The sequence below is a fragment of the Ipomoea nil genome, unplaced genomic scaffold (genome assembly GCF_001879475.1).
Source record: "Ipomoea nil cultivar Tokyo-kokei standard unplaced genomic scaffold, Asagao_1.1 scaffold0302, whole genome shotgun sequence".
In the NCBI taxonomy this organism is placed as follows: Eukaryota; Viridiplantae; Streptophyta; class Magnoliopsida; order Solanales; family Convolvulaceae; genus Ipomoea; species Ipomoea nil.
The window spans coordinates 1,205,350-1,220,132 of NW_017616730.1; the positions used below are offsets into that span (position 1 = coordinate 1,205,350).

The 14,783-nt window shown below is 36.4% G+C and overlaps 2 protein-coding genes and 1 long non-coding RNA gene across 3 annotated transcripts in view; 1 reads left to right on the forward strand and 2 right to left on the reverse strand.

Moving 5' to 3' along the window:
- Positions 1–13,746, reverse strand: LOC109161003. Its single transcript, XR_002050854.1, has 3 exons — positions 13,661–13,746; positions 7,223–7,226; positions 1–11 (listed from the first exon to the last, which is right to left on the reverse strand). It is a non-coding gene; the product is annotated as an uncharacterized LOC109161003 (long non-coding RNA).
- Positions 975–6,962, reverse strand: LOC109160992. The gene is made up of 15 exons (XM_019309293.1): positions 6,791–6,962; positions 6,621–6,698; positions 6,162–6,245; positions 5,898–6,065; positions 5,748–5,816; positions 5,456–5,582; positions 5,102–5,174; positions 4,873–4,989; positions 4,463–4,582; positions 4,321–4,339; positions 4,056–4,137; positions 3,605–3,921; positions 2,829–2,944; positions 2,649–2,742; positions 975–1,445 (listed from the first exon to the last, which is right to left on the reverse strand). The coding sequence occupies exons 1-15, from the start codon at positions 6,884–6,886 to the stop codon at positions 1,380–1,382; spliced, it is 1,626 nt and encodes a 541-aa protein (XP_019164838.1). The 5' UTR covers positions 6,887–6,962; the 3' UTR covers positions 975–1,379.
- LOC109160978 (protein SPIRRIG-like) overlaps positions 12,062–14,783 on the forward strand; it is a 19,460-nt gene continuing 16,738 nt past the window's right edge. The window contains exons 1-5 of the mRNA XM_019309272.1: positions 12,062–12,331; positions 12,452–12,768; positions 13,679–13,748; positions 13,832–13,917; positions 14,623–14,758. Of these exons, the coding sequence (XP_019164817.1) occupies positions 12,590–12,768; positions 13,679–13,748; positions 13,832–13,917; positions 14,623–14,758 (471 nt within the window). The 5' untranslated portion in view covers positions 12,062–12,331; positions 12,452–12,589. The remainder of the gene's footprint in view (positions 12,332–12,451; positions 12,769–13,678; positions 13,749–13,831; positions 13,918–14,622; positions 14,759–14,783) is intronic.

Here is a 14,783-nt window from a genome sequence, read left to right on the forward strand (position 1 = left end):
TCTTTTACCCTCTCCATTTGAGCTTGAAGATGTCATCTATCGTCAGGGAATCTCATCTCCCCACAGGCTTACCTTTTATTCTTTTCCCTTGTCCCTTCCAAATCCAATAATCACCTCACCTTCTTTTTACCTGTGTTTTACTTTCCTTCCCCCTTCTACTACAAATCCCCATGTTAGTGCTTCTTCTTTCCATAATACCCTAAGTACCATTTACAAGGTATAGCCTATGGTCTCCGCTTCCAAACAAAATATCAACTTAGCTCAAGTACAACTTAATCCAATCTAGTTAACCTGGGGTGTGGTTGAGTAGAAGGGACTCATCTATCCTTAACCAAATGCCAAGGGTTCGATCCTTAGCTTTGGATATGGAGCAGCATTAAATCTCCAAGTCAGTTGTCCCACCCAATAGAGGTGCCTACAATTCAGCGAGGTGATTTAGTCACTGTGTCCGATGGTGGAAACCCTGGACTATACCCCCCAAAAAAAATCCTAATCTAGTTGGGTTTAGGCATTTAGCTTAAATTATTCAAATTCTAAACTTGCCCACAATCTGCCAACTGAGCTACCCGTGTGGGCTATTCAAGTTCTAAACTCATTTAATGCCTATTAAAGTTCTTCATCCTTCTCCTCTCCTATGCTTATTACTAATTTACTACTATATGTTATCATGGCTACTACCCTTTTCACCAATTTTAACAGAGATAACACTCTCCTTGAAACATGACAAATAATGATAAAACTGACCAGGCCTGACAAAAGAGCAAGACTGACTCTGAATACAGAGACTATTTATTAGCTTGGCAGATATACAGCAAAGAAGTGACTAGATTCTTTGACTGATTAGCAAGGAAGTTCAAATGAAAACATTCAAATAATCACTCCCAGGAGTTCTATCGCACTTAATTATAAAGCTTTTCGAGTGTAAAGACACAGGTGGGCATAATCCTCATTTACTTCAAAATCAAATGATAGTATAAGCTTAAATTAGCAGTTAGCATTCCATGAGTCACCAAACTTCTGCTCGTGCCTAATTCATAAATGTGGCAAAGTGACAAAGGATAGGTTTACAGTAAAGCACAGGGAGAGATAAACCCGAGTTTCTAATCTAATTGATATACAACTGTTGAGTGATAGATTTCGAGATGAGCATAGTTAGAGTAGCTCACATGCAAAGCTCAGATGTACAATAAACCCTATAGTTCCTAACAATCTCAAAATACAAAACAGCCAGTATTAGTGTGGACCTATAATAGGTTACCGTGGCAGACTCACGTGTTTAAGAAAAAACTGAGAAAAGAGAGCTTCTTCCATGAATCCAACTCAATTTGAAGGAGGGACCAGAATTTTCTTTACAGAAATTGGCAGCAGTAGATGTCTCATCACACTTGTGGTTTAGGCCCATCAAAATTAACTCCCAAATATTGATCCAGAACATTCTTGAATGCCTGTTGCAAGAAATAAAGCGAATAAGAGTCAAAAGTTACTGGATATTTTTTTTCATTACATGCAGTCTATCTCGTATAGATGTATAGTCAGACTTCAGACCATTTCCATATGGTTTCTCTGTCGTGCTTGGGTATAATATCTGGTGAACTGTAGACCAGGCAGAATTGATCACAAGTATGAATTTAATATACCATAAAAATCAAGTATTCAAGGAACAGCTAGTTTTTTCGGTCAGGCCATGAGGTGTCCTGAGTAGGCCCTAACTGTAGGAGGTACCTTTAAGCCCGTAACATACTCAGACTAATCCCCATTCACACCGGGCCGGCCCAATTAAGGGGCAAAGTGTTGGCCAGAGCCCAGATTGGTTTTTCCATATGGGAGGGGGTTCGAACTCCCGACCTCTCTTAAGGATGAGAGTGCACGGCCACTCACGCCAACCAAGCTGGTTAGGAACAGCTAGTTCATCAGTCTAGAAACAGAATGTTAGAAAGAGGCATATTCCAGTTATACATGGTCATAAAGGCATGAACATAGGTAGTGTCCACACATAATTGGAGATGGAAAATGAAAGTAAAAGCACAAAATGATCTTCTGCGTCAGTCACTGAGGTGCTGATTATTCTCCAGTAAAAGCTCATCCAAACAAATGGAATCACAAATAAGGCTGCACATGCAGTTTATCCACAGGGTATATTCTAGCCAAGCATAATTGAATGTTGGAAAAAAAAAGTAAATGAGTTCAAAAGACTAATGTAATGATTAAGGTCACCTCACATAGTAATACCTACAAGATCTACAAAGATACATACAGAAAAATAGACAAATATTTTTGTGTTGTGTATATATCAAATGTAAAGCTTTATCAAAAATCATAACGCTGATAATAGTAACCCACAAAAATACAATTGTTATAACCTGTGTAATAAAGTTCTGAATTAGGTGTCTGCACAATGATGCAGTAATTAAGAGACATCCCCATTCAAATGCTTTTGGCATTACAGATTAAATACAAAAAATTTGTTTCATCCAACTATGAAAGTCCTAAGTCCTAGCATATGAATGCATAGAATGACTCAATATCTGAAGCATAACATTTTGTAATTTCAGAATGATGAAATACAAGTACAGTGTACACTGGTCAAAAAATATGTGGCTACAAACTCCATATGATTATATGAGAGAAATGAACCCAGCTACAAGTACCTGACACGCAAATGCTTCTTTCCTGTTTAAAAGTGCATCCATTGCAGCAAATTGATCATCAAACACACCATAAAAGATCTGGTAGAAATGGTTCCTACAGACACCAAATTAATGTGAGATAATACAAACAAATAGAGACTTCTTTCTCAAAGGACAGAACTGCATTAGAGATATAGGTACCTGTCTTCCTCGGCAACAATTTGATCCATCTCTTCAAATTTACGAGTTAGTATTTCTGCTCCAAGAGGAGATAATGCATGCAATACTAAAGCCTCCAGAGTTCTTGGAAAATTGTGCTGAAAAGACATTAAATTAGTTTTACACAGTTGTGGAAGGGAGAAAAGGCAAACAACAAATGAATGGTGGAGCAGAATAATGTATCTCAGAGATGTGAGATCCTCTCTAAATACAAGAGAAAACAATAAGATACAAAGTGGTCTCACAGAAAAAGGAAGAAGATAAAAACAAAGCAAAACAAACAAACAGAAAACTACAATTCTCTTCAGCCTTCAAGATGCTGAAGTGTTAACAAGTATAATGGAAAGAGACCAGAATCACCTCACTAAAAGTATTTAACAACCTTTACCAACAATAATAAATTTTAAAAAGTGAAAAACGATAATACTTTTATAAGGAGAATCACACCAAAAGTCTAAGATTTAGAGAAGCACAAGAATACAGAGTATTGAGGTCATCATGAGGATTCAAGGAGCTCTAGTGTGGATGCAACTAGCTTAGGTTGGGTTCAAGGAAATGCCTCTATAAAACAGAGGCACAGTTGCATCCATCCAACCCCCCACCCCATTCCCCACCACCCAAAAAACAAAGAAATAAGTAGCATTTTTTGTCTGAGAGAACTCAAAGATAGGAACTACTAAAATACTAAACCTGCATAACTGAGAGTTGATGAGAAAACTGCTAGCAGTAATAGATGTGAAAAGAAATAATGAACTCACTGCCATGGCAACAAAGACAATCCTAAGCATAAGTGGATTAAGAGTCCAAATAAGATTCGCTACTGGATCTTCTTGACAGTTATGAAAGACTTCCTTTCTGTTATCCATTTGATCATTGGTTTCAACTCCTGCAGCCTCAATAGAGCTGCATCCCACAGGTTGTCCTTGGTTGACATTGTTGTGGACTAAAGAAACAAGTTCATGTAGAGACTGGAGTTCAAGGGGCTCCAAATCTTGCAACATGATATTTTGTTTTAGTCTATTTCTGTTTAAGCTGTCATGTCCATGGCTCAAGGCAACAGTAGGATCAGTATGATCTAGCAAACAAAATAGCATGTAGTCACAACATCAGTGTGTAGCAAATATACAGAAAAATATCCTGCTTCTTAGAAACAGAAAATGATTTTGAAACCAATATTTGAAGCTAGGAATTAAAGTGTTATATGTTAACCTCCATGTGCATTAGAAGGCTGGCCACTTGTAGTGGCTGCAATTTTACCCACAGTTATAGAAGGTTGATGCAGTCTTTGGTTCTGCCCCAGTCACAAATAGAGAATGAAATGAAAAATGAGCCCGCTACAGTTGATATCCCCACACAAATTCTTTTTGTAAGCCATCCTCAGTATTTAAGGGCATTAAGGAATACTAAAACAGACAAAACAATTTAACTAGCATAAAATCCTTCAAAATGATGGATTAAGAGTAAAACTACTCACCATTTCTTTGTCAGTCAATCTTCATATTTTAATTGGAAAAGCAGAGAAGCATCAAGGAGAAATGATCAGTATGTTATTCTTGATGTGTAAAAGAAGGAAACCAGAGAATAAAACTGCAGAAATCTAAGAGTAGCTTTACTACCTTTTCAATATTCTTCGCATGTAATATGCATCCATGTGCTCTAACATATCAGACATTATCTTTGAGCGCCACCAAAAGTTAACAGCAATCGTTAAATTTTCACTATCCACTTGATGAAACCTGGGTTAATGAGGAACACTAGTCATGTAAATGTAATCATTTTAACAGCAGACTGAAAGAGGGAAAATATAAAGGCAATGGAAAAGCACTCATTATAATACAAGATATCCAACCATTATGCATAATGCACACACAGAAAAGTATGACAATCTGGGGTCCATAAAACATAGGGCATTATTGCACATGCACACACACAACTTTGTAGTCTTAATTAAGGTAAAATCTTATTCTTATTAACCAACTAGTTGCCATCTTAACAAATGCCAGAATATCAACAAAGATTATATTACCATCCTTCAGGAATGAAAAGTGCATCACCAGCATGAAGAATGACCTTCTGGGAATACTCATTTAGATATTTTGCCCTTGGGTACAGTGACAGGTTTGGGTTTTCTAACGTAACAGCACTGGAAAGGAAAGAAGTAAGAATAACAACCATATTTATAAACCTACAATATCCATCAGACAAAAGAAACAATGATTACATCAGACTTTTCAAAATATATTTAGGTGAAGTACCTGTGGTTTGACGCTTCCCCATATAATGGCAGCGGATATAAGAAGGGACTTGCAGAAGGTGGCCACAAAGAAACTGGTCATAATAAAATTTGGACGAAATGCATCAAGGGGCATGCAAGAGAGAAAGCTCACTTATAATAGCATAAACAAAGACTGCATGGAAACAGTGTAATGACTAGAAGGAAGCAATTGCCATTTCCTTAAAAGCTTAAATATCTACAAGTCTAATAATCAGATCAATCCTAAACAAAATGCCATCCAGTGCTAATCCAGCATATGTTCAAAGAGCACAAAAATGAAAGAGCAATCCATAGGCAGCAGTTAAGTGCAAACAGAGAGTGTGATGAAATTAACCTTGTTTACATCCAGAAACTATGCATAAAAGGTTATTGTGTGGATCATAGTGAGTGCTTGATCTGGTCTTAGCACTATTCATCCACAAATTGACAGAAGCCATGCTTTTTGTCCCCAAAAGCAGAGGCTGTGCAGGTTAGAGAGACATTCAAAAAATAATAATAAATAAATAAATAACAAAAAAAAAATAGAAGAAGACGATGATGATGATGATGATGATGATACTGATGTTAGCTCAGCGCTAAAATGGGTGGGTGGGTGGGAGGAAGATGCAGATAAGCAACCCACAGACCTTACGTATGTCTTCATTCAAACACTTCAGTTGTATGGCTTCCTCGTTCTCAGAATTTAGAATTGGCACCTGGTTCACAACTATGATTTGTTATAGATTGGGAAGATTATTTGCTACATAAGTATTAAACGAATGAGTTTGTCAGTCCACCTGAGCTAGATAGATTTGCTGAGCCTCTCTAATACAGCAATCAGTTTGCTCAATGCCACATACTTCCACCCTATTCTTCTCTGAGTGACGAGGGTTATCTTCTCCATCCTCTCTATCTTGTAAAAGATCCATGCAATATCCGATAAAGGTTGAGAATGGCAATGGAACCTTAGAAAATATATGACAGAGTTTCAGCTGAACTAATCTAACCAAGAAAGGCATCGCTCTGGAACTTAAAATCTATTCAGAGGTAATTAAAGTTACCCTTTCGTGGCTTCTAATATCACCGTAAAAGACTGGTGCAGATCTGGACAGCATTACTTCCACAATGGTTGAGCCAACAAGTTCCTTATTTCAATGCACAGGTAACTTAAAATATCATATAAAACACAAAATCTTCCCATTGCCATAGGCAATCTACGTTAGGATAATTACTTATTGTACATCCTACACCACAGTAAAGGAAAAAAAATAATACGAAACTTGTGAAATGAAATGAACTGTTGCAACATATTTCGCTCTTGGTAAAGTACTTTTTCGCTAAAAGTTCAAATTTTCAGTCTCGAAATGTTTATAATATACATCAATGCGTGCCGCAGTATAGAACTACAGACATGGTTCGACTTCTAAAGAGAACATGGATTGCTTCGGGTCATGTGATTGCTTCAATATGCTGCGGAATAAAATAGACGAAAATATTTAGAAGAAAAAAAAAATAGAAACCTGCAAGTAAGCGAGGCCACCATTTGAGGGATTCCATTTGGAGAACGCCTTCCAATTCTTGACGCATCCTTCGAAAACCTTTTCCCCAAAATACAAATATAAAGTTGCGAGTTCATTTTCGGATTTTTTAAGATAGTGCAGTAAATTAAGTTCTTAGTAGGAGACGATACAGCTGGGACGTTCTTCGGTTCAATATGGGAGGCGAATTCTTCCGCAGACGGAACTTCGTTGAATGTTTGAATGCGAAGAGATTCCTCCACTGCCATGGCTCGCTGACCTCTACGAAACTGACGTGAGCTCAACGTTTTACTTCTACAGAGGTGACATCTACCATTAGCGGGTCGGTTTAGGTTAAACCGTTAAGGGAGCGCGTGATTTTAACATGAAATCGAAATTAAAATTTGGGAAAATGGTCAAACAGGCCCTCAAATTATTGCTCAAAAGTCAATTTGGCCCTTTAATTTTTTTAAGAATCAATTACACCCCCGAACAATGTATTTTGATGCAATGAAGCTCAAATACAAGTAAATGACCTGCTATCCCAGGTCATTGCAAATCCGACGACATTCTGACTATTTTTAGGCAAAAAAGTGACCGGAGACCCCTCTCAGAGAAGGCCACCACACTCGCCGGAGAAGGCACCTAGATCTGGGTTGCCTTCTCCGGTTGAGAAGGTCACCACAGTGGTGGCCTTCTCAACCGGAGAAGGCAAAAGGCAACCCAAATTTGGGTTGCCTTCTCCGGCGGGTGACATGGCAGTTCAGCTTCAAGAAAATCCCGCTGCTAAGCGACTCTGCGCAGGTGGTGGAATGGATCACGAGAAGAATCAGTCCTATTGGATCGTGCTCTAATCTTGTGAACATCTGCAAAGAATGGCTATCCAAAGATTGGGAAGCATCTGTGAGCCACACCTTCAGGGAGCATAATGAGGTGGCGGATCGGCTCAGCCGAATTGCTGCTACAAGAAACTGTGAATGGATCGAATTCCACGAGCCTCCGGAGATGGTCAGAGAATTCATGGATTACGATAAGGCTATAATAGCTTTCTACATGAATAGCTAGTGTGATATCGGCTTCCCCCCTCCCTCTATTCCCCACCAAAAAAAAAAAAAAAAAAAAAAAAAAATGTTTGAATTGTTGTTGTTTGATGGCTCTCTTTGATCAAATTTGGGTAATTTATGTAAAGCTTGAAAATACATATTTATGGCAAAGCAGTTGTGGAAATTTTATTTTATATGTTTCAATGTGTTTCTAGTATAAATAATGTGGTTGTAAGCAGTTGTAAAATGTTTCAAAATGCTCCACTTCTTTAAAAATACGAGCAAACTAATGTTGACTTTGTAGTAACTTGAATGTTTACTCTCTGAAACTAAGGTGAGTATTATGTGAACTCCTTTTTGTTATCCTCTAGCACTATTGCAATTGAGCTCTACTTTGATAATTTTCTTTGGTTCTCTCTTGATAATGTTTGATACTGCACGGATGCTTCAAAGTTCGTATGCACTAGTGGTTTGTTTATAGTCTCACCCAACAGTAATGACATTTTGTGTGGCAGTAATAATTGAGAAGTGTGACATTTTTGTGGCAATTGTTATATGGTCTCAGTTTTGAATGCCACATCTGGTATATTATTATTTTGGTTGTCTTACTTCTAATTCTTGAATATTTGATTAATGATTAAAGATTAGAGACTACCTTGTGTTTTATTCCTAAAAAATGTGCTTTGGTTATGTTTATCAACTTATTTGTTTGTTGGAAAATTTCATAAAATTATATATTTGAGCTCTACTTTGGAAATTTTCATAAAATTATATATTTGAGCTCTACTTTGGAAATTTTCATAAAATTATATATTTGAGCTCTACTTTGATCATTATACGTTTGTTGGAAAATTTTATGTTTACGCAATCGGACAAGTGATAATTTATTAAATGATTGCTTAGTGTCGTATGTTGAACGATATATATATATATTTAATCAAGTTTCAAACGAAACAATTATACATCAATTTCAAAATATGAGACATCGTAGGAGTATTATCCCGGAGTTCTTCAAAAACCTTATAGTGTATTTTATAATGTATATTTTTTTTGGTGAAGATTTTATAATGTATATAATGTATTTGTAGTTGAACAGACTTATTCGTATTTTGATATTTTGTATTTGATCATTTTTTAATTCATGTTACCTTCGCTTCTTCGTCCCCACCCAAAAAAAAATTATGATTCCGTCCCTGTGTATAATTGTATAAATATTTTTATTTGAAAGGGGGCCAATATGGCATATATTAAAAGTACTCAGAAATAGAGTCTGGGGGGACATCGTCCGAATACATAATCGTAGAATAATTAAAAGCAGAAGCCGCTAAACTATGAGCTAAATAGTTCTCTGATCTAGGAATAAAATTAACTGAGCAGTAATCAAAAGAGGTAATGCGCGCTCTACAAGCACTAATAGCGTAGCCAACATAAGTCCGAATCGTGACAGCTTGATTCGTCAAATACTGTTGTAGGGTCAAACAATCTGTGAGTAAGCGTACAGAGCGTTCCCCACGATTCCATAACCAAGACAAGGCTTCCTTACATGCTATTGCCTCAGCCATAAGCGGGGAGAGACAATCTGATAGGGGTGCATTGAATGCCGATACATATTCCCCTTCCTCGTTCAACAAAATCGCGCCAACCGTAGCTCTTCCTGTAGCCGGCATAAACCCGGCATCGACATAACATCTCCGTATTAGCTCGGTTGCCTCCAGCCGTACGCCCTCCTCGGCAGCCACAAGGTCGTTGACAGCGGTTCGTTGTTGCTACTGCCGTGTCGCGGCAGTGGCGGTAATAGGACCCTGTGCGGCAGCTTGGTGGTTTGCTTGGCGATGGGTCGGGTGGATACATTGCCATGCAAGTGTGGTGGCTTCGGCCAAGGCTATCACTTTCCGTGGTCGCGGTAGACATGCATCCCATACCGCTCCGTTTCTGGTCCTCCAAATATAATATAAAAGTGCAGCTGCATGAACAATTTGGTTAGTGTCTAAAATATTTAATAGATCACTAAACCAAGTATGAAAAATATTTGTTGTTATCATGGGGATTGGAAGGTGAGATTGTGCCCAAATGGAACTTGCATAACCACATGTTATTAAAGCATGCATTGTGTCTTCATCCATTATCCCACACATAGCACATGTTGGTTGTATTTCCACTCTCTTTATAATCAAATTTGTTGTATAATGGTATAAATATATTATTATTATTATTATGCTATTTACTTAACTCTCAATTTCTCAATGGTACATTCATATGTCGAGCCCTATATGATTATGACGATATTTAAAAAGTAAATTTAAAAATAAAAAAATTGAATAAATACAAGCACAACAACAACAAACAATTATTAAAAGAGAAAATTTTAATTTTGGTCCACTGATTATTGGAGTTGTATTAATTGCAATACTTGACTTTCAAAAATGTTAATTTAGTACCTTGACTATGCAATTTCTATCAGTTTTGGTCACGCCGGCCAAATTGCCGGTCAAATCTCACCAAAAAAAATTAATATGTCAAATAATGAGGGTAGTTTAGTCATTTTACTCATCCTTTATTTCTTCTCCGATCTTCTCTCCATTTCCGGCGATAATTTATTCTACGATGAGCTTCGATCATTTGATTTCCTTTATGTTCTTCAACATACATATCTTTTATGCACCTCAGGTTCATAGCAGAGTAGTAATCTTCAACCTTGGTCGTCCCACCATCTCCATTAATGCCATTTTCTCGCGTTTCTTTCAGCAATTTCTCTGTCGCTTTCTTGGTTGATTCCACGAAATGGAAAACCATGTCACTATTGTACACTTTGTCTTCACATTTTTCCAATTATGTCAGCTTTCTTGGGGACGATGATGATACTCGAACATCATGGTTTCGATAGTTGTCGTTGTCGGCGAACCAGGTGAAACCGATGTACAACTCCGGGGTTGTCTTTGAACATAGCCGAGATTTGTTTGTCCACTCGGAGGATGTCTCTGTGGGCTTCGAAGTCGGTAACCCCTCGGAGAAACGAGGCATAAACTCCATCGTCTTTGGAAATTTTCTGAACTTTGCTCACGAATTCGACGACCTCGTTTAGAACTTGCCTTCGTCTCTTCAACGATAATTGGGGCGTGGTGGGAACGTCGGCGCGGGGGAGCAGCAACTTGTGATTCTCCGGTAAGAAGTTGTTGAATCCGGCGATCAAGTCACGACGGCCGAGTAGAAGATCGGAGACCTTGGAAACGAGAGTGGCGGGTTCTGTGTTTCCATCCCTGAAAGCCTTCAACGCTTCTGAAATTGATTCGAAATTTGGGAAGTTTTGCTTCAATGTTTTGACAAATGCCAGTGCTTCTCCTTATTCACGATAATCCATGGTTAGTTTGTGATGAAATTAAAGACACAAGCATAGAAACAACGGCTACTGGTTATATATATATAATCATCGGAGAAGGAATCGTCACCGGAAATGGGGGGAAACTCATCGGAGAAGAAAGAAGATGAGTAAAATGACTAAAATACCCTCATTATTTGACATATTAAATTTTTCTGGTGAGATTTGGCCAGTAATTTGGCCGGCGTGAACAAAATGGATAGAAATTGCATAGTCAGGGTACTAAATTAACATTTTTGAAAGTCAAGTGTTGCAATTAACACAACTTCAATAGTCAGTGAACCAAAATTAAAATTTTCTCTTATTAAAAATAAAATAGACTTTTAAAACGTAAATGTAATAAGTCTATATCAATAAGTTACTTAAAGTAGATTTTTTATTTTCAATTTATTGACGTCAATAAGCTAAGTCGAAAACAAATTTACTAAACACTCATATTAACGGTTAAACAAGCTAAACTCCGGTTGATAAGTCATTTTCCAAAACATCCCAAAACATATGAAGTTCATATGAAATTATCAGAAACTTGAGTGGTTCAACTGAAATTATTATTGAAAAATCGTTTATGCAAACTTGAAGGTAAAACAAGTAAACAACAAAATAAGTTTTTACATGTTAAAATTATTGCAAACACTATTTCAATTGAGATTATTGCATAAGGTATTTAGAGTGCAATTTGTCTCTCTTATATAATTTAAGTAGTATTACGTAAGAGTGAAGTTTACATAACACATATTTTCAGATAGTGAATACAAGTTTCATTATTATTTATATAATTTTTTTTGTTGAAAAAAATAATATTGCGGAGTAGTACAATTGGAAACATTTGGCGACACGACGACGTTCTGCAATTATTCTTATTGAGATTGAGATAGATAGATATTGAGATATTGGTTCCACGTGGAGAATTAGAAAGCGTGGATCCCACGCCGACGTGGCAGGAGATTTAAGAGAAGGGTTTATAAAGGGTAATCCAGTAAAAAGAGGAGAGAGAAGAATCGGAGTTTCAGACTGTAGAACGAGAAACAAGGCGCGAGAGGTCCGTCCGAAAGCAGGCGGGAGTCTGAAAGAAAGAAAATAACGAAAGAAAATCAAAACGATAAGAAAAATTAAACAGAACTGCAAAATCCTTCGTCCTCATCGTCGCCATTTATCATTTCGCTGTCACGAACGCTTGTTGAAAAGCAAATTGTATCAAATTCAAAGCGAGATCATAAGACGAAGAAGAAAACAGAAAGAATCTGAGTAGTTGTAATTATAATTGACGTATCTGGACAAAATTAAAAATTATCCAGGTCTTGCAGCTTTCATCTCCGTGTTACTCTGATCGATCAGCTCAATTAATTTACTATTTTCTTCACATTTTATTTTATTTTGTAAATTATATCATGGATGCATAATTTTTCAATTTTCAGCTCATGTATGTTTATGCATTGGGGGTTTATCGAGCTAGGTGATCATTCTAGATAGGTATAGAGGGGTTCGGATCTGCGCGGGATTGAACCAAGTGGAGATTGGTCGGTTTGTCGGATGAGAGACGTTATTGAATTTGAATGTTTCAGAAATCGCCCCGCAGAACGATGAAATGGGCAACATTGCTTAAAGACTTCAAGGAAAAGGTCGGCTTTTCTCATTCCTCATCTGCTGTTTCATCCTCTTCTTCTCCTTCCTCGTCCTTTCGGGAGAGCTATGCTTCTCCAGTCAATCAGGACTTCATATTTTCGCCTTCAAGGTATGCAGATTCTTTCCACTAATGATATCAACCTGTGCTTTTACCAAATTTTGTTGCATTCGTCCATATTGATTACTCTGTTTTATTTTAAGCTGTAAGTATGAATGTGACATTAGTAGCGCATTCGTTTTGAGGTAATCTTGCATGATTACACGCACTTGCTATTTGTTAAGGAAAAGTTTTTGATTTTACTACTCAAAGGATAGACCTATCTTTTTGTGCCTGGTCTGCAAGTTTATGCTCCAAATCCATGAATATTTACCATAGAAGCAATTAAACAGACAGCATTAGTCAGGTTTGTGGATAGGCCTTGCTCTAGTTATTATGGTAAAAAAGACCATCAACTACAAAAGGTCACATTTATTTATTTTTTCACTTCATGCTGCTTTTAAGTCCTTGCTAGAAAAACTTTTTCCATTATTCTCGTTTTCTCTTTCTATGACCCCCTTCTTCACCAAGTTTGAACAACCTTGCCTTGGACAAAATGTAGGAGTAAGTTGAAAAAGAACTGAGAAATTACTGACTATATGATAGCTAATTAATAAAAAATTTATACTTATGTGGTAATGCAGTGGCAGCTGTGCTCTGCAGATAAAGGCCTATAGGAGTAAAGGAAAAATATATATGGTTGTGCCAGTTATCAATTTAGATTGATCATTTTTTACTTCACAACTTCATCAGGAAATCAAGTGTTTTTATGTAAATGCTAAAGATTTCCCTTGAACCAATATGATATTTGAAAATATTTCCTTGGATCACCTTGCCTGATGCTCTGAGTTACGAGTTTGCATTATAATAATCTGCAAGTGAATCTATGAAAGGAAGAAAATTAAATTGTGAAATTGTCATCACTTACTTAAATATTTTAGATTTATATTTCTCTTTGTTTCACCTCTGACCTTGAAAACAGAGGCAAACGGGAACTGGAATTGGACTTCAGGATATATTGGGAAGAGTTCCACTCTTCAAGTTCGGAAAAGGTTTTTCTTAGTTTGCATAAAGAAAAGTTTAATTTTATCAATTCATACACTGGACAACATCATAGTGTTCTTTCTTTGGGCAGGAAAAGGAAAAAGCCTTGATTATGGCTGTTGATGCTTTCTGTAAATTAGTGAAGAAGCAGGCAAATGTAGCTCAATTAATTACCAAGTAAGGGAGTAATTTTTGCCTCCTCTTAGCTTATTTCCCTGTAGTGTGTCATTCTTTTTATGCCATTTAAATTTTAGAGTACTAGAATATTCTCGTGAGTTGAAATGATGACTGGATAAAGTTGCAGTTTAAGAATTTGTGTTTTCAATTTCATTTACATTTACATTCTTAGATATAATTATTTATTTATTCTGTTATCAAGTACTCCATAGTAAAGGTTTTTTTTTTTTTTTTTTTTTAAATTTATTTATTTATTTATTTATTTTTACTTTGCTTATATCCTTACCTTTTGTACATACAGTTTACTTTGCACTTGATATTTTGTTTAATAATATCATCTGTGAGATATAAGTACCCCAGAAAAAAAAAGTTTCTCATATAGAGATATATTTATTTTCTTAACAAATTATAAAACTAGTTGACTTTCCATGGATCCTTATATTTTGTTTTGTACAGGTCAATTCTGAGTTAATAATTTGTTTAATCATCTGCTTTATAACTGTGAACTTTATTTATTTTCTTCTTAAGAAATTGTAAAGAAATTATGTATTTCTTGGATACTTCCCTTTCTTTTGTGCAATGTAATTTTGAGTTAATGTTTCATTACTTCTAACTGTGAATGGGAATTTTACTGTTTTTTTGGGGGGGGCTAAACTTCCATTTAATCTTATGGTGATTGTAAACCAAGTTCAAACTGTCTTACAGGTTAGTAGAAACACATATATTTTCCTTTGTTGTGGGAAGAGCATTTATAACAGATATTGAAAAATTGAAGCTTAGCAGCAAAACCAGATCGTTGGAAGTTGAGAAAGTCTTGAGCTTTTTCTCTGAAATCACAAAGGTTATTAAATAACATTTATACGTGA